Below are 23,595 nucleotides of genomic sequence, written 5' to 3' on the forward strand. Positions count from 1 at the left end.
CATGGTTTAAAATAAATTATTTAACTAACCCATAACTAAGAATTAATATAATGCGGTTTTTATAAAAATAATATATAATAATTAAACAACTATACATAATTTCTAAGCAAACAAATAATAAAACGAACAAAAAGAAATGCGACTCGCAATAAGGGAATTCGAAGTCTTCTTGCGTTCCTGCATTCGACTGCACAAATGCCAAGAAGATGAATTTTTCTTGACTCTACTACAATTTGTAGCTGTATGCGTTACACAAATAATACCAGTTTTTCAATTATTATTAATTTCAGTTATTAAAGGCAACTCTGCAGAGGTCAATAATTGTGAAGTGAGGTTGTTTTCTTGCAAAAATGAACAAAAATGTGGAGGGCTATATATTGTACTATGACGTACATATTTTTTTATTACTAATTTTTTATATATTTGTTGCTTTAACGGTTCTTACATCAAGTACTGGGATAGTTCGTGATTGCTCCTGAGCCTTGAGTGCGTTTCTTGCAGATTGAAAAGTTGGGCGGGTATGTTCGGAATAATGTTTAGGAAGTTCGGAAGTAAATTGGCGCTACGTAGTCCATGTGCTTGTACTATAAATTGCTGCATTGGCGAGACTTCGAATTGCAGTTGCTCCCGTTGTAGTTGTTATTGTTATGGGTGTATGCCGGTCTTTTCATGACATGCCTACGGACCCAGGACATTCTATTTAAAATTAAGATTTTTTTATTGCTAACATCACTGCAAATAATCTTAAAGTGTCTGTGGGAGGCTGTAGAAAAATCTACACAAATGTCTTAAAATAAGTACAAAATAATGGAATGTAAAACAAAGACAACATCTTCGTTTCGCAATGGCAATTAAGTACGGATTGGTCAGTCTACTTAAATGAAAATAATGAATATACATAATATTCTTTTCCTTCATTTATTCAAATGCGCGCTACATCCCGGCCATTTGTCTTGGCCCCTACCCCAGTTCCCTTCTTGCCATTTTGCCATACCATTTGGCCAACAGCTATCGCAACGACGCTTCCAACAGCCCTTGGCCAGTGGCTTCAAGTAGACGTTTCAATGTAGTGGGCATAAAAAACAAAGAAATTGCAAACAATATATGAAGCATACTTGAACAACAACGGCAGCAGCAGTAGGAAATATGTATATATATGGCATAAACACAAAAAGCACAAGCGACACTAAGCGCTTACAAAGTGGCATTGAAATACTAACAATAATAATAACAATATAGTAGCTGGATGAAGTGAAGGGCAAGCAACTGCAAACACTTTGGCATGCAGTTGAATGCCACAAAACTGGGCGTTCATTTTAGCTTTAAGGCAATATGTAAATGACGCCATAATTGCAGGCCCAGATCTAAGATACTAACCGAGCAGACAGACATCAACGGGAACCGCCGAATTGGAGGTGGAACCAAAATAAGCAGCCTACACATTTAGTTTTTTGTTTGTTTTTTTTTTTTTTTTTTTTTGGTAAAATTCAATGAATGCGCTCGAAATCGAGTCGGCGATCTGGAAAAACCTTATCAACAACCGTAACAGTGGCAGCAGCAACAATAGCAACAAAACAAATGTGAATCCTTTCGCTTTCTGGCCCTCTGGCTAAGTGTGTGTACATATATTTAAGTTCATTTGTTGCCACACAAAGTTGCGGTTTTGTTTTTCAACTCGTTTCTTTTTTGCGGGCCCCTGGACTACAAGTATGCAAGATTATTTTTTTTATTTGTTTAGGCCCATGTTGTTACCGTTGTTTCTGCTGGTGCCGAGGCTGCTTGTGCTGCTGCTTCTGCTGTGTTTGCCCCAAGGATCTTGAGTCAATTGCAACGCTTGCCTTTTGTTGGCTGTAGCGGCGCCTAAAAGTATGCCGTGCATATTTGATTTTAAAATTGTGTGACTCTCGAACTCTAAGCGCTTGACCCGATTTGCACGCTTTAAGCGCTTTGCATGCATCTTACGCTTCGTATATTTCTTTGTTTGGCTTTTCTATGCTCTTAGCTCTTATCGGGCTGCGCTCCTTCTAGCCTTCCTTTCTTCTTTGTTTGCTTATCTGAGCAAAATTGATTTCGGTAATGTAAATAAAGTTGTTTTAGGCTCGCAAACAGCGTGCGTGCGTACGTGCGTGCGGTATTGTATAGGTGTATGTGTCTTCCAAAACGTGTGTGACTGTGTGTGTGTGTGTGTGTGTGTGTGTGTGTGTGTGTGTGTATAATTATAAAGCACTTGACTCTGCTTTGACTAGACTTTGAGTAGCTTGTAATTTATACCGGACGCACAATATGCAAATTAGAGGGCAAGTTCATGTTGCTGCTCCTATTGTTGTTTTTGTTGTTGCTATGGATGCCAGCTGTGTACGTGTGTGTGTGTGTGTGTGTGTGTGTGTGTGTGTGTGTGTGTGTGTGTGTGTGTGTGTGTGTGTGTGTGTGTGTGTGTGTGTGAGTGTGTGCACGGGTGCGGGTGTGTGCTGGCAATTGATTGGCAGACAGCTTTGACGATGCGCACATCTCTGGCTGTTTACGTTTCAATCTGATATGCATAACTTCGAGTAAACAAAGGGAAACTGCCCACACATATATAGTATATGTATATGTACATATATACAGACATATACACGTCCACCCACAGGCACACACACTGACTGACTCAGACAGTAGTGAACTGATATCGAGGGGCACAGTACGCCATGCATTTTTCATTCGCAGTGCGGAGGCAGCAATCGAATTGTTTTCGATGCGTGTTGCATGCTTCACAATCATGGTCACAGTCATGGTCTCAGTCTGTGACTGATGTTCATGCTTATAGTCTTTGATTCCTCCGCGAAATGGCACTGAAATAACAGTTGGCAGTCATCGTTGATACCCATCTCACCTGCAGCGTTGCAACACGTTGTTGTTTAATTCATATTTAATATTTAAGCATTTAAGTTAAAATAAATATACCAAAAATAACACTGTGTAATGGGAAGCACAGTTCGAGGACATCTGGCTAAAATATTTTAAAACAATAACGAATCGATATATGCCCGCAGGTGGCTTTGACATTTCCACATTTTCTTCAAATTTAATAACAAACTATTCACTAAACCATTTGCTGTGCTTATCAAAAAATTCATTTATAACCCTTTTAAATTTTGAGTCAGGCTTATATTTATTTATTTTTCAAAGCCAAAATAGAAGCTCTTAGCTTATAAATACAACTCTTCAAGGAAAAAGCGCAAGGAGAAGAAAATTACATCCGAATTATATCCGAAGCAAAAAATTAATTAAAAAGAAATGTCAATCGAAGAATAAGACAAAAATATAATTCAACGATATTAATAAAAGGAATAGCAATAAAATATATGCGAGTATACAAGTTTAAAGATATATTTATGCGAAATATTTAAATTAAATTTATGTTCAATCGGTCATCCAATCAATCGAAGGAAAAAATTAGAATGTATGTAACAAACAAAAAAGGTCCCACAAAGTATACATACCCATAGGATTAAGAACTTATTCAAAAAAGGATCAGGTTAGCCACATATTTCCAGAATATCAATTAATTATTATATTAATTATTGATTTTGAAAAGTCCCTTCCGTTGAGACATCGAGTAATCCCAAAAGAATTGCACAAACATGGAAATGCATAAAATATTTAAATTAAATTCTTTGCACAAATATGAACTATAAAAGTTGTGGCAAAAAATGTTAAAATTGTGACGCAACCCCTCACAGCAGAATATGGCAAATTTTTCATTTCGTGAATGTTTAGCCAAAAAAAAGAGACATTTTTGACACAAACAAAACTTGAATAGCTTTTACAAAAACTTACACATGCATTGTTGCTGTGTGCGTGCGGATGTGTCTAGGTGTTGTGTGGATAGAATGTGTCAATATAGTTAGCTCGATGCTCAACATAAGCGAAAGCACACATGTGCACATACATACTCGCATGTGAGTTGTGTTTGTTTGTTTGTTTGCATTGTTGCATCTGTTACATGAAAGTCAAAATGTTGAAAATGTTGTTCGCAAACAATGCAACAGAGAGCACAACACGGCCAAAAGCTTTTCCTCCAGAAATGTCAAACAGAAGTAATGACCCAATTGCCGTTTGTAATTACTTTGCTGCGGCGTGGTCAGGCGAACACATTTTCATTTCACTAATTATGATGTTGCCTTTGCCACATGTTGCTGTTTGCCACACAGTGCACAACACAGTGCCACAAACATGTTAAGCCCATGGAGCAGGTAGTGTTTTAGAGTTCGCCACGCTATCCCCACAGGATCTATACGCAAGAGCGTAAGTATTTTGACACTCTGACCTCTATAGACATCTATACATATGTCCTACAACTCTTCTACAAGTAGAGTAACAATAATTACAAACAAACGATCGCGTATCGACGAAAATTTGTTCGAGGAATTTATTTTAGTCAACAACAGTAGCTAAATACATTAATTTAAATATATAAATATGCGTTACTATATTTACATTTTGTGCTCAATTATTTGATCATACTTGTATTTGCTTAACCTCATCATAAATGAAATAAATTAATTGTCAAGTTTATTTATTTAACTAATTTAATGATTGTCCACGATGAACAGTTTTCAATAAAAACACTCTGCTACTTGTAATACAAAATGTTTGTTTAATTGCATAATCAAAGGTTTAAAAGACTGATAGGCTTGTAGTGTTTTGCGATCGATCCTTAAGAATTTAAAGTTATCAGCGTTTTGAGAGTAAATCTGATATTTTTAAGTAGGTTTCAACGATCTATTGTGTACTGAAAAAAAGAATCCAAATGAACTCTATCTATACTACGCTACATATCTAGGCATAATTCAAATTTCAAAGACATAGTAGTTGGGTAAGGCACAAGCATAAATCAAACCCAATGGACAAGCGCATCGATACCTGTCACTGTCACTGTCACTGCAACAACAACAACAGCAACAAAAACCACAGCAGACTCAGAAAAGGCGATAAAACAGCAGCCTAAGCCTAAGCCTTAGCTACCTGCACGATCAGGCCAGACAGTTGTCTCGACTGTCGTTTCAGAGCCATTAAATATTGGCGGCAATAACTCGACGCCGTCATCGATGTTGACGTCGCCATCGCCTAATGTTTGTTTAGTCTTCTTAGCCTGGCCCGAGGCCCAACGTGTGAGCTGGGCGTGTCAGTTGAGTGGGTGTTGCCGGTCGCTGCCGCATTTGCGCCTCTGTTGTGAGACCGTTTCGCACATCATTAAGTGCGCCGCATGCTGTGCGCCCAAGTCCGACGCACTTCCGATGGATTCGTTTTTAATTAACTTTGACAGCAAGCACAAAAAATATGTGTGTCTTTATATTTATATCTGTATGTGTAAGTATGTAAATGCTTATACGAATATGTAAGTATACAACGAGCCAGCAGCCCGAGCCTCGAGCCACGAGCCACGCTTTTTGTAGCATACACCATGGCGGCAACTTTAATTTAATTAAATTTTGCATGTCAAACAAAGTGGCGCAACGGCTTGTGTTTGTGCGTCTATATGTGTACTTTTGTGCTATGCTAGGTGGAGCCTCAATGTAAATATGATGTATGTGTATCTATATGTACATATAGATGTGTGTATGTGTGTATATGTATAGTATATATACATACATATATGCGCCCTGTCAGCTCTCATCTATGGCCAAGATGCCACTTTACAATTCAATTTGCTCGAGCTGTGTCTAAGCTGTGCCCCATCTCTTGCATCTTTGCAGCCCTTCCTCACACATCTGGATGCCGTGATTAGTAAAAGTGCTAAGGGCTACCAACAACAACAATCGCCCGAGTTGTCGCCAAGTTGCGATGCTTCATTGTGATGCTCTTAACGCTAATGAAATAAGGTTATATATGTATGCAACGCCATCCCCATCGCCTCCTTAACCCATCTACATTATTAGTCTTTAGCTTAAAGTAAGTCGCCCAGACAATAAAATGCCATAATAGTTAAAAACATCCTTGAAAGTTAGCAAATCTCTGAAAGTACATACATCAATTTCGTTGGCCAAAAGTATGAAATGATGATATTAAATTCCAAATCCTTGTGAAGATTTTGGGACTTAAACTTTAATACCGGCCTACTAAACATCTCCTAAATGCTCTGCTAACAAAGCAATAAAGAGAAAATGGGTAACGAAACTATTACTATGACACCTCTTAAGAAAATGACTGATCTTAAGTAGTAATCTGGATCATGATCTTGTGTGGTAAACAAAAATGAATAACAAGAGTGCTAGCAAGTTGTGCGCAATGGACAGAACAAAAGTTTTGATTATAATAGTATTCAGGCAGTTTGGTCAAAAAAGTTATGACTACGATTCATTTAATTTCCACACAATGGGTTCTGAAAAGTAAATCCTTATAAAGTATTTTATAGCAATAACTTTCAGTAAAGCATTCTTTTAAGTTTTAATTGAATTAACATTATGCTCATGACATGCTCGTGAGGCGCGACAAATTTGTGTGCAAATTGTTCGCATATCTGACCATAGCTTTAGACTGTCTTCAATTGCCAACAAATATTAATTTACACTGTATTCTTGCAGCATAGCAATTTATAATTAAGCTCTAGGTAAAAAAAATATTGGTAATCAGAAAACATAGCTTATACCTTTTTCTTTATTTTCAAAATTATTTGCTTTAGATTTTTTTGGATTTCATTTAGTGTATCTCAATTTCTGTTCTTTAAGACTTGAAAAAACATAAAATATACATATATAAAAATCCATAAGAATATGAAGTCGTAAATAAATGTACACTTTTTTATTCATTAGATTTTCGAAATCTGAAATATATATATATATATGTGTTTTTTCCTACTTTTTATTATGCACTAAAATTTCGGACTGCAGAAGATGACAATTTTTGAGCATTGGCCTTAAAAGGGTTAACATTATGTCTTTTTGTTGCATGCCGCTGCTGTGCTCGTACCTGTTATTGTGTCGTTCCTGCCCGCTGCACACAATACTCAGAGTTGTTTGTCATCGACAGGCCCAGTTGTGAATGCCAGGGCACGCAAAATGAAACTGCACTTTAAATAATTAAGAGCTTAAAGAGTAACGTTTACAGGGCAAAGAAAGAGGGGAACAGAAAAACGAAAAATGTGAAGAAAATGCACGCAATCTAGAAGGAAAATGGCATGAGGTAACAGCACGTACTCTATAAGCCAGTTTGTTTGCTAAGGGGAGGGGGGTAACTGTGGAAAAGCAAGCAAAGATATATGCAACTTGCCTAAGTTACGCCAAGAAGAAAGTCTCACAACGTGCTAAGAACTTTTGCGGTTGCACAAAACTGAGCAGCAAAGTTATATTGCTGGACATGATTCCATGAACTTATAATTATGTTTTGACATGAGAGGGTATACGTACATATTGTACATACATGCATACCGACATTAAAACAACTATTGCACCTTGCTCCTCCTCGGCCATTATTCCACTTATGTCATTCATTTACAGTGAATTCTTAAGTTTTGCAAGAACAAGTGAGTGGCTCGTGACCCTTCACCTGAATAGTCTAAGAGCTCTTTTGATAGTTTCTGGATGAGCGAAGAGCTGCTTAGCACTGAGATAATGTTTTGCACAAATTAAGAATACGCTTGTGTCGTGAAGATGTATTAAATGTAGGAAGCTGTAAGCCATGTGAATAAATATTCGAAATTTTAAACAAAAGCGCCACAGAAGCGAATCTTATCCCATTGAACAACATTTGACTTTGTGAAAATATTTCATTAAATCGGAATAATTATTTTCAAGTAAACATGTCCACTAAGAGAATTGTAAAATTCTTGACATATACGATGTTAAAGATATTTGTTTAGTAGTGGTATGAGCTGAATAGCATCACATTTTATTCACATTTTGAGCTTTTTTTTTGTTGAATTAATTTATAAATACTAGCAGATTTTGCCCGCCTGTGCTGGGCTAAGTATTTTTGCTTACAATTATAGATTCATTTATGTATTATAGACTATTTGTTTCTCCACATTTTGCTTACATCCAGAAAAGTTTATACATATTCTATTCTAACCAAAAGAAAATTACTTACACAATAGTACGTATGAACACATACATATGTTTATTTTGTATTCATTTAAGAGTATACTAACCAATCTACCTTATGAAAGAAAACTTAAGACCACATTTCAGCTTCCTAGGTTTTGCCGTTTGGGCAGTGTAGTGATCATCAATCAGTCGGTCAGTCGACTGACTATTTTAGGACAAAATGTTTTGCATACATATATATGTAGATGAGAATTAAAATTTCTATATGATTAAAAAATGTAATAAGAACTAAAAGCATATTTGTATGCTTCGAAGGTGGTGGTGGTGCTTCGACCTCGACAAGGCGCAATCTTTGCCTTGAACTCAGCATTTTCATTTTCGGATAATAAAAATTTTGATCATGCCAGGACCGACATGACGGTGGATAACATTCCTCATCAGTTTTTGATGTGCGCATTTCATTTCGCACAAATGTAAATTGTAAAATTTATAACAAACCGGAGCTTAAAAAGCCCGCGGCTTGATTGTATGGCTGAGGCGCACAAGTGTGTGTGGGTGTGTGTGTATTCAAGAGGTGGTGTTATATTGTTGCTGTGAAGGCTTCTCGCAAAAATGTTATTGTTATTGTTGCCGGCAGCGTTAACAAATGTTAAGAAAGAAAAGTATGCAACGTCAACGTTCGCAACGACACATGAGAGGAGCAGGAAACGAGTCGAGTGGCTTGGGAGGGATAACAATTGTTTGCCAAAATGAAGCTGCGTCACATTCTCAGTCTTCTCCTCTCCTCCGAAAAAGGCAGAAGCCGAGACTGTTGTGCGCATTATTCAAATAATTTTACACGCAGGCTGCGCAGGACACAGGAAGCGAAGGCAACGCAGACAGCACAGAAGCCGCAAATAATTTCTTTTTTTTTTTGGTAATTTCTTCTTTTTTTTGCCTGGCAACCAGCGATGACACACATAAAAAGATTGCTGTTATTCTCTCTCTCTCTCTCTCTCTCTCTCTCTCTCTCTCTGTTTATGGTAAAGGCAAAATAAAGTCGACATATTTCATATATAAAAGCGATATGTGCGTCGCTGGACATTGTCCTTGGCCATCAACATCATCATGGACGAAGGCAAAACAGAAGGCGTTTGACAAATTTTTGAAAAATTGCACCAAAACAATGAACTACACTTCGAAAAACTCATCTCATCAATGAGATGTCCTCGGGTTCTGAAATTTGTGTTCATTTCGAATCGAAAAAATGTCTTTTGCTCCGTTTCTTCTGAGAGGAATACTGATATCTTAGTAATAGTTTATAAGTTTCGCCTCTAAAGTTGCTAAATAGTTGGAAAGAGTTGTAAATAAAACAAATGACCGTTGAATTCATCTAGCATTTTATCTAATATTTTACATATGAAGACTGGCATCCCTTAGATAGGTAAAATATTAGTTCAATTTCTGTTGGCCAATCTTTTTATAGTTAGGCAATAAATTGACCATGAACATTTGTTTAAAATGTAATTTTATAATTTCCACTAAAAATCTTTTTATAATTTCTATAATTCTCGAAGATCCGGTCTGAATTTTTGCAAGACCCTATTTACACAGTTGTATCTTAATAACTCAATTGTTAAGGAAGTTATAGCCACGAATTCAATCTCAACATTCATTAATTAACATTAACATACATTAATGCATGAAATGAAATGTTGAAGATTAAGAAGCGTTTGGACATCCCCATCATGCTATTAAATCATCATTAAACGTACATTTCAAAAACACAATTCACTTACACTTTGCGGTTAGGAGTTTGTACGAATGAGCGCGAAAATACTTTATTGTGTGTATAGCATAATATTTATTTAGCACCACACGGCCATGAAATGAGTTTTTAGAAACATGCACACACAGTCTACCACTGTTCAACACGAAATTGATAGATACACGGATAAAAAAAGAGTGAGGCCTTTTAAAAATCGAATCAATAACATTTGACTATAAAACTGTAATTAAAGTACTTTTTAGTAAGATCAGAAAAGTTAAATAATAAAGGATGAACGTTAATAATTAATCGCACATAACTTTAAAAAATATTTCCGTTTTATTTATAACCGAAGTACATTCAATATATCATTTTACTTAGCTATTCTACCTCTCTTAACAATCAACACTTATTTTCAAATTTTAATTTTCTTTACAATTTGTTTTCTATTGAGTATGCGTCTCAATTTCGCGTTGAAAATAATATTTTTATTACAAGTATTATTAAACCTTTCACAAGAAAATCGGAACAAATGAATAACAATTCTCTAGAATATACTGGCATATTCCCTGAAATGCAATTGCGAAAGGCGTCGCCAATTGCTTATAAGGAAGCACAACAATAACATCTACTTGTTAATCACTTTTTATTGACATATTTCATGGTTTTATAGGAAAGTACGTGTGTCCGTTCCAAATTTCGCAAAAACACATTAAGATTATACGCCACTTGGCTCAAAAATATTCTGCTATGGCTGCATTTTCTTTTGGGGGACGTACACGTTTTTTCTCTCAATGTACGGTGTAAGAGTCGTTATCAGTGCCAATTGCAATGCTTCTTCCTCTCTGTGCCGCCCTCCCGCTCTTCGCAAGCCCCAATTGCAATTTAAAAAATAAAAACGAGAAGCGCCAAAACAAATGAAAGCGAAGGCAACAAACAAACTGCAAACATATAGTATAGTAAATACTTACATATGTATGTACCAACGCTTCTATATCGATGTATGTATGCTGCTATGTGGCAGCACATAGTGCCCCATAATTGAATATATTAATGTGAAAAATTGTTTTGCGTTTCTCAATGAGCAAGACACAAAACAAGGAAGGCGCACAAAGGGGAGAGACAGTGTCAGTCAGAGGCGGAAGCAACAGCCTGCTTTTTTTTTTGCTATGGTTTATTTTCCTTCTTTCATTTTTCATCGTCGCCCATAGCTGACCGACTGTTCAGCGTTTTTAGCAATGCTTATAAACAGTGCAGCGAACAGCTAACGACCCACTATGCCACCGCATCGCACCACCCCGAAAAACCCGCTGCCGCATGTCGAGCCTGTCTGTTGTGTTTTTCATTTCCATTTTTCTTGGCAGTTTGCTGCCGTTGGAATTTGATTGATTTTCGCCAATTTATATATAATTTTTTCTTTTTCATTCAATTTTTTATTTGTGTGGCAAAAGTCGGCAATACTTCCCCCCACCCCGCAACGATATCAGTCGAAAAGCTGTTTGTTTGGCAATGAATTTGAATTCTTCGTTTAAAATTTTACGGACCGGCATACATGGCGTATGGTCGGCTATGCCTGCCAATGGAATAAGGTGAGATCTTCAGATATGATTAAAGACTTGGCCCATTGACGTGAGTGCAATTGAAATGTTCTAATTGCGATATGAATGCCCATGGGGAGAACTGAACCAAAGCGTTATATTATTAGAAAATTTATTTCAGTATGAAATGATTTACAATCTGAACAATCCTAATCAAGATGAATATTCAAAAATAATATATTTTAGATTTAAGTGCTAAGATTGTATTTAACATTTCACATTCTGTAGAGAGCATCCGTTCGTCTGTCCGCCTGCAAAAGCTATAGAAGAATCGTGAAACATTGGCGGAGATCAACATAATTTTCGATTTTCGATATGTTTATAAACAAATCAGTCTCCTTATGAATATAGATGTAGTAGTTGATAGTAAAAAGATAAATTATAAATATAATTATGCACAAGAGGAATTAGAACTGTATTATAAGTAGTAACAACAAAATTTAAATTTAATGTGTCATGATGGATTGTAGAAAATAAGCCTATCGGAATTATATTTAAATGTTCATATTAATATTTATCTGTGTTGATTTCAAAGAATCTTGTCAACTCAACGGCTGCAGTTTTTATTATTTATATGCTTCTAGTTGGCTAACCCAACCAAATTAGTGCACCTACAAGAGAAATCGTTACAGTCGAGCAATCCCAAAAAAACTTCTTCCACGTTGTTTTTAGTGCGCATAGCAAGAGCAGGAAATCAAATTAAAATACATTAAGCTCGAAGCTCGTTTACTAGAGTCCAATTACCAAGACTGGTGGACTCAGTCGGTTTTGAATGGACAGACAGAATTGTCTCAAAATTTTTAGGAATATACATGTAAGAAGATGCTTCCTTCTACCTATTAGATACTTTTCACAAACCAAATATGTATACCCGTTTTGGCCTTTGAGAATAGGGTATACAAATCAGCAGAAATTCGTATACTTAGCGTTTCGACAACATTTCAAATATTTGATTAAGTGTTTTATGCTGCCGTGAGATTTTATAAACTCAAACTGCTTTAGGCCATAAACATTATCGAACAGACACGTATATGCGTATATTCATAAAATGGGCCAATAAATCTAAGCAATAATTTTAAACATATTTTTATGAATTTTTGTTTAGTAAATATGAGCAATTTTTCAGCCATTTTTTGAAAGCGTTAAGTATTTTATAATTGTTTTTGATTGATATTCATAATAAGAGCAATTTTCGCTCTAATTCAAAAGCTATTACGTTTTTCTGAATAAAACATAGTCGTATTAGCTATTTATTATATTAAAAAGTGTAGGAGAAAACGAACCAAGCTCATACAAAAATATTACCTAAATAATTAATATTCGAAATATATATCTAATATCATATTTCGAACTATATTTAATGAAAAGAACGTCTTATTTGAGATATCTCAATATATATTATCGTAGAAATCATATTTGTTGAATGAAGAAAATGTATTTAAAACTTATGCTTACACATGTAAATGATTATTACTGGCTCGCAACTTCAGACCATTAAATGGGAAATACTTATGTTTACTTTGTGACTTCTTCGAATTAAGCAAACTATAATATATGTTGAGGGATTTTCAGAAACGTTTAAATTTGGTTATAATATTTAAAAACATTTCGATTGATATCAGTTAAATTGTTTTTCAGATTAGAATATTTTCTTAACCTTAACCTTTGTAAACAAAAAGTTTTTCTAGAGTCGATGACATTTTAAAACAATCGGGTCTATGCAACTACAAATAAAATAAATATAAAATAAAGAGGCTGTTTTAACTGGATATCCGTATGGATAAGGAAAGTCTACATAGCAAGTATGGACGGGTATGGTTCCAAAATTTTTGGTGTTTATACGGACAAGTCTACATCGATTTGTCGCGTCGTACTGACTACATATAATATACATATATACTTGTATGTATCTATAACATGAAGCCTGCCTGTTTTATACATTTGGCGCTTGACTTCCTAGTATGTATATACTGGTTCACCCTTCGGGAAAGGGATATAATATAAGCGTACCTTCAGTTGGCTTTATTATATTTGTTTGCATATACCAAACCTGCTTTAGTGAATAGCTTTATTCGTGGTAAGTATTCAATATGCTGCCAATATATGCCAGCAAACACAATGCCTGGGTTTACAGACAAACATACTTGTACAGATGAGCAAACAAACAACCACATACTATACGTGTAACAACTAGTACATAGCTAAAGCCAAATTTGTCTCTACCCCGAAAATAGCTTCAAGTCATATCCACAGATATAAAATTGTCCTTTTATGTTGCGTGTAGCAATAAAGAGTGCAAAATCAAAGCTAAACAGACAGACAGCCAGCCAGCCAGCCACGCACTCAATGGCAAGCCAAGTAGCCAACCTGGGCAGAACATCACGTAGGGAATGTGCAAGGCAGTCACCCATCAGCCCATCAGCTTGTCACCCCAACCAAGCCATCAGGCCATCAGCCCATCAGGTTATGCTATCAGGGCCGCCCTTACTTCATCAGAGACGGCCAAGGCTGCGCACGCAGGTGCAACTGAGGGACTTGTGGAGGGGTAGACAAAGCGAGCCATGCGTCGGTGCGTCTCTAGTCCTGTCTTAACTGGCTTAGGGCAACTGTCAGAGCGACGAAGACAAGGGCATGGCAGAGCTTTGCAATATGGCGCGTTGTTTGCGACACTAATCTGATTGCCTGCCTGGCATCTTCGCGTGCGCTTCGCTGAGCGCCAGTCCCGTACCTTTTTTCCCTCATCCCCCCTCCATCCATCGAACCCATCCGTCTTGGCATGTATTTGTTTGTTTTGTAGCTGATTAGATGGCACTCAGCGGGACTGACACTGGCACTCCATTTAACTGTCATTTGCAGGCAACTGCGGCTACTGCAGCTAAGTAAGACGATTACGCAGACGCGAGGCCCAAAGACGTGCATCGCCAGACAGCGCACTGCCTCGTGTCATGTGCCGCGAGTTGTGTGCCTCATGTCGCGTTCCCCTTGCTGCACTGCATCAATGCGGCTATCTTGCGTCACATCTGCTCTTGAGCTATTTTCAAAGATGTAAGAGTATTCGCACCCCTGCTCCAATTACGAAAGCGCCGAGTCTGCGAAGACCCTCAAGACATTTGTTGCCACATCACACAAGTTTCTCAAAGTCCGCACACAATCACACACACATACACATTGGAAAGTACTTTGCCTCCACTGAACTTTCTAATTTCTACCCAACAATATTGTTTACTCCTGCTTCTGTCTCTATTCTTATGGTTTCGCCATCTCAACGAGCTAAGAATCTATGGCACACCTCGGCTAATGAAAAAGTCCAACAAAAACAATGGCATGACATTGGAAAGTAAGGCTGACTAGGGGATGCCCTAAAACCAATTGGCTCCAATTAACTCAGACTCAAAAACATTCCCAAGACAAGAACGAGCTCCATTTATAAACGGATATCAAAGCTTTGTCTCAAGTGCAGGAAAGAGATTGCAAAAACTATCGTTTGGTGTGGAGTTATCTCTATATATATAAAACAGTTTGTCCTGACTAACTGACTAACTGACTGACTGATTGGCAATCAACGCACAGCCCAAACGGTAAGAGCTAGGAAGCTGAAATTCGGACACAAGATCCCTCTCACATTGAAAGTGAGCACTAGGAAGGGATTTAGGAAAATTCGAGCTCCAAGTGGTGAAAAACGGGCTCCAACGCTTGTACAATTATATAAGAGTCGAGCCTATTATTTTATAAGCTGATCTGTTCTTTACTCTTCTGTACAACTATAGCTATAAAAACGTTTTATAAAATTGCTTCCAAGCAAAGAATTGACAAATATAAGTACATAACGCTGTTTATAAAAACGTTTGATCTAAAATGCACCAAATAGGAATACAACAAAATTCCGAATTCTTTTTTATAAGCAGCCCGCAGACGATAGCTTAGCAGTGGTGGGCCTTTTATTTAAGAATCAGATTTGCATATCGGTTTTGGGGTCCGTAACACCTTCAATACTGGCCTGCCAGTGATCTACTATCAAGCGAGTTTCAAGATATTTAAGACATTCGGACATTCGTTAAACGAACATACCTTTTCAAACTTTTCTTTTTGTGGCGCTAGACCATAGACATAATGGTGGAATAACTTGCGCACCAACACCAGTAAAAACGATATGTTTAACAAAGCATTCAAAACAACTTTGTTGGATTTTTTGCGTTGCGGCTATAGTTTTATTGTTGTTGCTGTCACAATTGTTGTTGGCTGCTGCTCAGACGGGCGTGCAAAATTATCGAAACATAATCTTTCGTTACTGTGGAAGAGAAACATTTTCAAGTATGTTTTGTAGGTATCGCTTTTCTCTCTCTTTTTTCCCCCAAAACCGCTCTGCCTTCCCATAATACAAGTACATCGGATGTAAAAGGAGGAGGCGAGAAAAACTGCGGGCAACATAAAACGTTTTAATGCAGATTCTGCATTACATTTTAAGCCCTTTGCATAATGCTTGGGGACAACTATGACCATAAAAGTGCAACAATACCCTTGGTCATAAATTTTCAACATGGCATAAAAGCCGCTGATTGATGCTTAGTTTGGAAGTGCGCCCAACTTTAAACTTTATGCAGTCGTATATCTTATAGTTTTGATGCATGCATAAAATTTGATGAGATTGAAATTTTGTACTATGAACATGCATATGTACGTATGTATGTAGTGAGAATGTGAGACTTATTTCATTTGCAGAATATATGCAATAAATATAGTCAGTTTTTATACCCTGTACTCAAGGGGTGAAAGGGTATACTCGTGCTATTTTAATTGTATTCTTAATCAGTATGACAAGACGAGTCGATACTATATATCGGCATATATATGCCGGTCTGTGCGTTCGTCCGTCTCGGAAAGTATTCTCCTCTGAGAAAGGACCAATTTGTGTTTTTTTGCTGCCCCCCTACCGTTTTCTCCGCTTTAGTGTTCTTTCATAGCTCCCATAACTCTTGGAATTTTTTACTCAAATGTTAATGTGCAGCAACTTTATATAGCACTATTTGTTTATATATAGCATGAGCATGAAAGCAAAATTGGCAGGCGAAAAAATTATACATAGTTTACATTCAATGGTAAGCAAGAAAAGGAGGTTGAAGCTCCCAAAACTCTATGTTAACCAGTAAGGAATTTTGTAATAAAAACCTTATATTCAGTGTCGAGTCAAAATATAACGTTTTTGGATCACAAAAGTATGGAGAATGGCCAACAAAGAACTGCAAGTTAATACTTTACGTTGGAGATAAATTACGTCTTAAATTACTTATAATTGACGCATTACGGCTCTCGATAAAGACCAATTTTTAAAGGTCCTACATTCTTTTGTGGTGTTTTCGTTTCGGCTGGTAGGGGATAATTGGATATACGTTTCTAATTCGTATTAACTATACCTAAATGGGATATCAATGTTTTGTCTTAGCTGTAACTAACATGGCATCTGAGAAAAATTACTCCTCTTAATATTGTATTAATTTGGATTGTCGAAACTGATAATGTGCATTTTCAGTTCAATTAAGGGATATTACATAGTTTTAAATAGTTAGATTATATATATACTTATATTTCATTATAGTTTTGTGTACAATAAAATGTGCGAATGGTATAATATTTGGTAATTAATTTTTTCATTTATTATCATTATCATCATCACTATTTATTTCATTTTAAGCTAAACCAATTTACAAATCACCAAACCAATTTATAAATCATTTACTAATTTATTACGTTTTTTTCTGCGTGCCTTGTGGCATAATCCCAACAAAATACAATTATATAGAGTTTTTTTTTTTTGAGGGTGCTTGAATTATTTGATAAATTATATAAATTGAGGCACACCAAGTCGACTCGTAGGGCAGCTTTTCTTTTGAGCTTTAAGATTGCGAGTATAAGTTTTTTAAACCTCTAGAACGTTTTGTTTTTTCAATTAATTTATCAAGTCTATAGTTGTTTGGATATGTGGAACCAATAGAAGGAGGTGTGGCGAAATTAAGCAATGAAGATGCCCTCATAAATGTGTTAATAAATAATCTTTAAATGATCGCATCCAATCGTTTTAAGTTCCACAACAGTCATAAAATCAAACAAAAGTATTCGCCACTTAACACTTTGTTTGTTTTGGCTGATAAAGGTGCGAAATGTGGCCGAAACAGATGGAAGTATATCTGAGAAGCCTCGGCGTTGGTTTTTACTGCACGAAATTCTGACGCGATGCCAGCAATAAAATTTAAATTGCCCAACAATTAATCGACCGCTTGGTGCATTATTAAAAATAATTACAGCCATTGGCAATTTGCTTTGAAGTCGGGACGAAAATATGGATTTCGAATTACAATGAATGACTATTATTTTGTGTTAAACGTTTAGTCCAATAAAATACAAATAATTGTAATGGATTAAGAGAATGTGTGTAGAGTATGTATTTAAACAAATTAGTTGTTTAGCTCCAGTACAAGATATTCTTTCTATGAACAAAAACAACACCAATTGAATTCTCATCATTTTAAAAAGAGAGCTTGTAATACCAGTACCAAATCTATAGTCCAAAATTAATACTAGTACTAATAGGGTTTTTAAGAAATTGACACCCGTCGTACTACTCTCGAAACAATTTACATATTGAATAATTTATGACAGGATTTCATTTGTCTGCCTCACAAAACCCATCTTTTAAAACTATTCAATATTTATGCAAATAAATTATTTTTCGACTTTGATCAAGCCAGATTGCAATCTCATTAAATCTATATGTTTTGATCAGAAAACATTCATTAAATGAAAATACATTGACTCGCGGATGCGATGCGAATAAATATAACGAAGAAGGACATATTGAATTATTTCTATTCGTTTGCTATTAAATAAATGTACATATATATTACGCTTAGATCTGACTTATTTGTTATTAAAAAATATAAGGAGCAGTCTTGGGAATGTAGTGAATAAAATACGTAATAATGGCTACAATTGAGGTACGAAAAGCTTAGCATGTACTTATCTGCATAGTTTTCTATACGTTCAACTTTGACATTTAATTAATAAATAAATACAAAATTAAATCAATAAATAATTCACGAAGACAGTGAATGTATAAAAGAAAGTAATTGATTCGCCGGGAAAATAACGTATGTAATTGTACATTTCTGCATCTTGGAATAAACATTTAAAAATATTTAAATCATCAAGCAGCTATGCTAAATTCTAAAGCAACCTCTAATGGGAATATATTTACCATCTTATCAGTTTGTAAGTCTGCAATAATTTGTACAAATTCCTAAAGCAATTTTCTCGATTGAATGAATTTTGTATATGTAACCAACATTCGATTCTGCTCTTTATTTATATATGAATAATAGTGAAAAGAGCAACAAAATTAATACAACCAAAGCAAGTACATTTATTTGGTTTCACATAATAATTATGAAGTGGCTATGAAAAGGAAAACTTTATTTAGTTTCAGTATGTACTAATAATTGACATTTGTTTAACAGCATTATATTGCGGCACACATACCGCAAGCCCAAATACTATATATTCATAATGTTTTAAGAATTAAACTTGGTTGAGGCAAAGACAGAATGATTTATTCAAATCTTAAGAACCATGCCCCACTGCTACTGTCAGTCTTAAGCACTAATACCTTTCCCTTTGAGCACAGACACATAAAGTATGTAGCATGCGAGAGGGCTTTGGAACGTACTTTATAAACCCCACTAAGCATTTTTCGCACTTCAACAGATTATCGTGCTGTTTTTAATGGCCCCAACAGGCGGTGGGGTCTGCTTAAGAGTATTTACCATTGCATTTTACTTGCGTTGCTTTTCCTGTTGCAGTGCTTTGTTATATTCTATTCTATTTTATTTTCTTATTTTTTCTGCCGGGGTTGGTGCTAGTGCCTAGGGTCGTGGCATTAATGCCGTCAGTTGTCAGACAGAGAGACTGACTGGCAGACTGGCAGCCACTATTTTGTTTGGTTTTTCTGTCTAAAGAGTCTATTCATATTAATAACATTGGCTTTGGGGCCGTGCGGCCGCAAGTTTTACGCATTAGCGCGCGCCGATGTTGCAAAGGCCGTTGCAGTCCCTCAATGGCGGCAGTAATAATAACAACAACAACAACTATAGTCCGGCACCGGCAAGAGCGCATTTTAATTTCTTTAAGTACTTTCCTGGCGACCACAAAGTGCTGAAAGGGCTGCGTTGTACCAGGGGCTGTGGCATAAATGTGGAATGCAATGGAGAGCTGCCACATAAATTACGCATACGCCACGTAGTGCGCATTCGACAAACAGCAAGACACAAATTGGCTGGGAGTGTTGGCAGCAATGAACTTTGTTTATTCTTCCCCACCACCTCTCAACCCCTTTTGTCACACTTACCTTTGCTAAGTAAACATAGCTGTAGGAAGCAGAAACAGTCCAGCCAAAGGAGTTTCGTGCGCCTCCGGCTCTGCACTATGTGGATAGCGCCAGAGCCGGGGGATTTGTATTTGGGTTTGTTGCTGTCCGCCATGGATTTACATGTTGCTGTTGACACAGACACGCATCGAAAAAAAAAACACACGCACTACCTAGTGCGGCTTTGTCTGGTTTTGTATCGTTTGTAGTACAAATACCTGCCTATCGTATCTATTTAATTGTCTCATGAATTTTTTAGCAATTAGCCAGGCAGTAAGCAAACACACGCGTGGCACAAAACTTTTTTGTGAACACTTAAAAAAACAAATAAATAAAAAACAAATAAGACGCAGGTCGAAAGGAACTTCGCACGTCAAAATGCGCGCCAAAACTTGTGCGTTGCGTCTTCACTCGTCTCGACACGATTTAAGGACTCGCACACGTGGGCGGGCGGTTGCTAGTGGGTGGATGTGTAATTTCCACCTGTTTTCGATGCGTTGCTGTCGAACGCCAGCAAGCAACTAAGGCGCCAAATGCACGCGCAGCTAGCTATATGGCATTCCTCCGGCCCCTGTGTGTGTGTGTGAGTGTGTTGGTATCTTTGGGAAGGTGGGGACTTGTGGGCTGGCAGTAGCAAAAGCAAAGCATCGAGCAGTGCAATGAATTCGCATTTTTTGTACAGCTGTTGAGTACGGCGCATGTGCCGCAATGAGGCCAGCCGTTAATACGAATTGTTGTAGTTCATTAAGCATTTGAAATTTATATTCATCCTCTGCATTTATTGAAAATAACGCAATGGTTGGCAGAAATTCCTTCAACTTGAAATTAAATACGCAAACAGTAAATACCGTTACATTCAAGTGCCAACACAGCTGGCTTTCGCAGTTTGCCCAACAGATTTACAACAGTGGCAACTATTGCTTAGCGTTGCCATGCAGTAGTGCAGCTACAGATGTGGTGAGTTTGTGTTTGGTTTGTGCATGTATTTTTGCGCTGTTCTTCATGAAGTATGAAGTATCCACAAAAATTAAAGTCTACGAAACAATAAACAGCATGTAAATAAACTGAAAAAAGGGCTAGTCAGCACGAGATTCGGGCAAATGTTGTATTTAAGAAACATTTTTAGCATTTGTATTTGCAAAGCACAATCATGTGCCACCAATCGTTTCTATGGAGGCTAATATTATATAGTGTATCGATTGCAATAAAGCTAAAGAGTATAATGAAGAAGTATAAAAAACAAATACATTATTACCAATTTGTCAACATGTTTTTGGTAGTAAGAGTGGCTTTTGAAGCGATCAACAGCTATATAAAATAGCTCACAGATTTTTAAATACCATCATCCTTAGCAAAGACATGAACCTTGTGTAGGTGCTGCCTCGTACACGCTTTGCCATTCGAAACTGACCATCCGGCATCATCATTGAAGAAGTTTATTTAGCTTGTCCTATTACCATTTGTTTACATTTGTATTTTTCTTATATGACTGCAACTACGTGAAATGGTGTTCACATTGAGCAAGCAAAATGCCCAGCAGCATTGCCTCACCTGCTTGCTGAAATTAGATATGGAGGAACAGCCATCAATGGCAGTGAACGCGGCCCAAGACCTCGAGCTGCAGGAATTGTTGGCGCGGCACTTGGGTATCACAAAGGAGCAGATGACTGAGGCGATGGTGCCACAGCAGGTGTGTGCGATTTGCTATAATCAACTGCAGAGCTTTGAGAAGTTTCGCCGGCGTGCCTTCGAATGCTATGAACAGCTGCAAGCGGTACTAAGGAGTCACCCGGCTCAGGAAGAGGAGCCTGCCACATTCGAAATCGTTTACGAGCCCATGGAAATGACAGACGAGTGTGAAGGCAGAGCTGGCGCAAATGCCGCTGACAAGTTATATGGCGAACTTGAGCCCGAGTCGGTGTTGGTGGAAACATTGCCACCGGCCACACCCATTGCAGACAGCTTGGAGTCGCCCGATCCTTTTGAAGGTCCTGCGTACGCGTCTGAAGATGCAGAGAATGTAACACAAAATACCAACCAAAGGACCGTTCGCTGCAGCCGGCAGCACAAGCGATTGGACGCTGCCGGCACCAGTAAAGCTTCCAAAAACATGTTCAAATGCGCCCAATGCCTACGTTGCTTCGCCCATAAGATGACCCTAAGCGCGCACATACGAAAGGTGCACGAGGGCAGCAAGCGGCCTTTCCAATGCGACCGCTGCGACAAGGCCTATAGTTTTATGGGCGGCCTCTACACGCATATCAAAGAAATCCACGAGCCCGGCGAACGCCACTATGCCTGCGACCATCCGAATTGCGGACGCATTTACACTAGCTCCATCTCCCTACAGAATCACAAGCGACTGAAGCACAGCCCTACAAAGCCCTTCCAAAAATATGTGTGCGAAGAGTGCGGCGCCACATTCAACCAAACGGCCAATCTCAAGCATCATCGACGCACCAAGCACCCTACAGCTGATGAGGCCGCACAACGTGCCAGTGAGAATGAGAGGCACTACTGTGAGCTGTGCAAAAAGCATTTCCACTCCCGCTACACACTCAAGTACCACAATATGCAGCAACATTCGGGCGGGAATAGGGAGCACCATTGCCACATCTGCGGCCGTAGCATGGCCAAACGTTTCATGCTCGTGCAGCACATGCTGATGCATTCGGTGGAGAAGATGCCTTGCGAGTACTGTGGCAAGCTCTTTGTGCGTCGTTTCGAGCTGGAGGCGCACATTCGGGCCGTGCATCTCAAACTGAAGCCATATGCCTGCAAATATTGTGAAGAGTCCTTTGCTTCTCGCAAAACTCTGCGCCATCACGAATATATACACACGGGTGAGAAACCCTATGTCTGCGATATCTGTGGACAGGCCTATCGCCAGCAAACATGCCTCAAGAATCATCGCAAGACACATGACAAGCAGCCACCGGAGCCAGAGCCGGTGCCCGATCCGAAGCAGGTACTTCCAAAAGAGTTGAGCCAGTAGTTTTTAGTTTACAAGTTCACAGAAAAGCCTTTTTTTCGTCCTATTTTTTTTATACTTAGTTTAGGAATATACCAAGTTAATCTTAACCAACCGCTTGATTTGTGTTTGTTGCGTTTTCTGTCGGTGTAAGTTTAGCTGGAGTTGTTTGCCGTTCGCGCTCTATATAGACAGGCAAGTCTTCCAGAGGTTTGTAATAAAGATGCACTGCCTGTGAACCGGCCATCATGGCCACCATGGCACTGCCTAGAAATTTCAAGTACTGTCCCCAGGATACGCCCGCGGGCATTATTAGGCCGAATTCGTCTGGGACGAATGCTCCTCTACGTAATTCTTAGCTTGGCGGCGCTTGAAAGTGCGGTCTGTAATAGAATTCGTGTGGGATATCTGTTGAGCTGAAGAACTATTTTAAGTACTTACAGAAATTCGTCTCCCCCACGGTCCAATTGATCATGGAGAACTCCAGTGCCGCACCCAGGACGAAGAACAGCGGCAGGAATCTGTATACACCGAAGCGTTGCTTGCCGGGCCAACTGTCGAGCAGACGTCGCAAGGACCTACTATACAAACTCATTGGGTAGTTATATAAGCGGCAGCAACGCACGCAGCATTCGCTGCTTCAAAATCCGATAAAGGCGCGGTTAGAAAGTGGCAAATATTGCCTGTTGATGTTCGTATTACCAGAGAAACGCAAAATCCTGCTGGTACCCTCTAAAACATTACTTTTTACAATTTCCTCCACACTCTTAAGTGCAGAATTCGCGTGCGTGTTTCATTTGCCAAATTGTTTCAGCCAAAACACACAACACAGCTGTGCGGGA

At 37.9% G+C, this 23,595-nt stretch overlaps 4 protein-coding genes across 4 annotated transcripts in view; 1 reads left to right on the plus strand and 3 right to left on the minus strand.

Moving 5' to 3' along the window:
- The window catches only part of LOC115626875, a 66,910-nt gene extending 46,713 nt beyond the window's left edge, over positions 1-20,197 (minus strand). Inside the window, exon 1 of the mRNA XM_030522386.1 lies at positions 19,765-20,197. Coding sequence (XP_030378246.1) covers positions 19,765-19,897 — 133 coding nt within the window. The 5' untranslated portion in view covers positions 19,898-20,197. The remainder of the gene's footprint in view (positions 1-19,764) is intronic.
- Positions 20,198-21,286: 1,089 nt separating this feature from the next.
- On the plus strand, positions 21,287-22,863 carry LOC115627028 (zinc finger protein 93). The gene has a single exon (XM_030522557.1). The coding sequence runs from the start codon at positions 21,287-21,289 to the stop codon at positions 22,775-22,777; it is 1,491 nt and encodes a 496-aa protein (XP_030378417.1). The 3' UTR covers positions 22,778-22,863.
- On the minus strand, positions 22,785-23,092 carry LOC115627035 (uncharacterized protein C12orf73 homolog). The gene has a single exon (XM_030522566.1). The coding sequence runs from the start codon at positions 23,061-23,063 to the stop codon at positions 22,860-22,862; it is 204 nt and encodes a 67-aa protein (XP_030378426.1). The 5' UTR covers positions 23,064-23,092; the 3' UTR covers positions 22,785-22,859.
- Positions 22,994-23,550, minus strand: LOC115627034 (small integral membrane protein 4). The gene is made up of 2 exons (XM_030522565.1): positions 23,195-23,550; positions 22,994-23,136 (listed from the first exon to the last, which is right to left on the minus strand). The coding sequence occupies exons 1-2, from the start codon at positions 23,346-23,348 to the stop codon at positions 23,066-23,068; spliced, it is 225 nt and encodes a 74-aa protein (XP_030378425.1). The 5' UTR covers positions 23,349-23,550; the 3' UTR covers positions 22,994-23,065.
- Positions 23,551-23,595: the final 45 nt, after the last annotated feature.

The sequence above is a fragment of the Scaptodrosophila lebanonensis genome, unplaced genomic scaffold, assembly GCF_003285725.1.
Source record: "Scaptodrosophila lebanonensis strain 11010-0011.00,11010-0021.00 unplaced genomic scaffold, SlebRS2 tig00000089-arrow-pilon, whole genome shotgun sequence".
Lineage (NCBI taxonomy): Eukaryota > Metazoa > Arthropoda > Insecta > Diptera > Drosophilidae > Scaptodrosophila > Scaptodrosophila lebanonensis.

Coding starts and splice junctions, on each gene's coding strand:
- LOC115627035 (XM_030522566.1), bottom strand. CDS start 23,063: ATGCCCGCGGGCGTATCCTGGGGACAGTACTTGAAATTTCTAGGCAGT.
- LOC115627034 (XM_030522565.1), bottom strand. CDS start 23,348: ATGAGTTTGTATAGTAGGTCCTTGCGACGTCTGCTCGACAGTTGGCCC. Junction 23,137..23,194: donor CGTGGGGGAGACGAATTTCT/GTAAGTACTTAA, acceptor ATTCTATTACAG/ACCGCACTTTCAAGCGCCGC.
- LOC115627028 (XM_030522557.1), top strand. CDS start 21,287: ATGGTGTTCACATTGAGCAAGCAAAATGCCCAGCAGCATTGCCTCACC.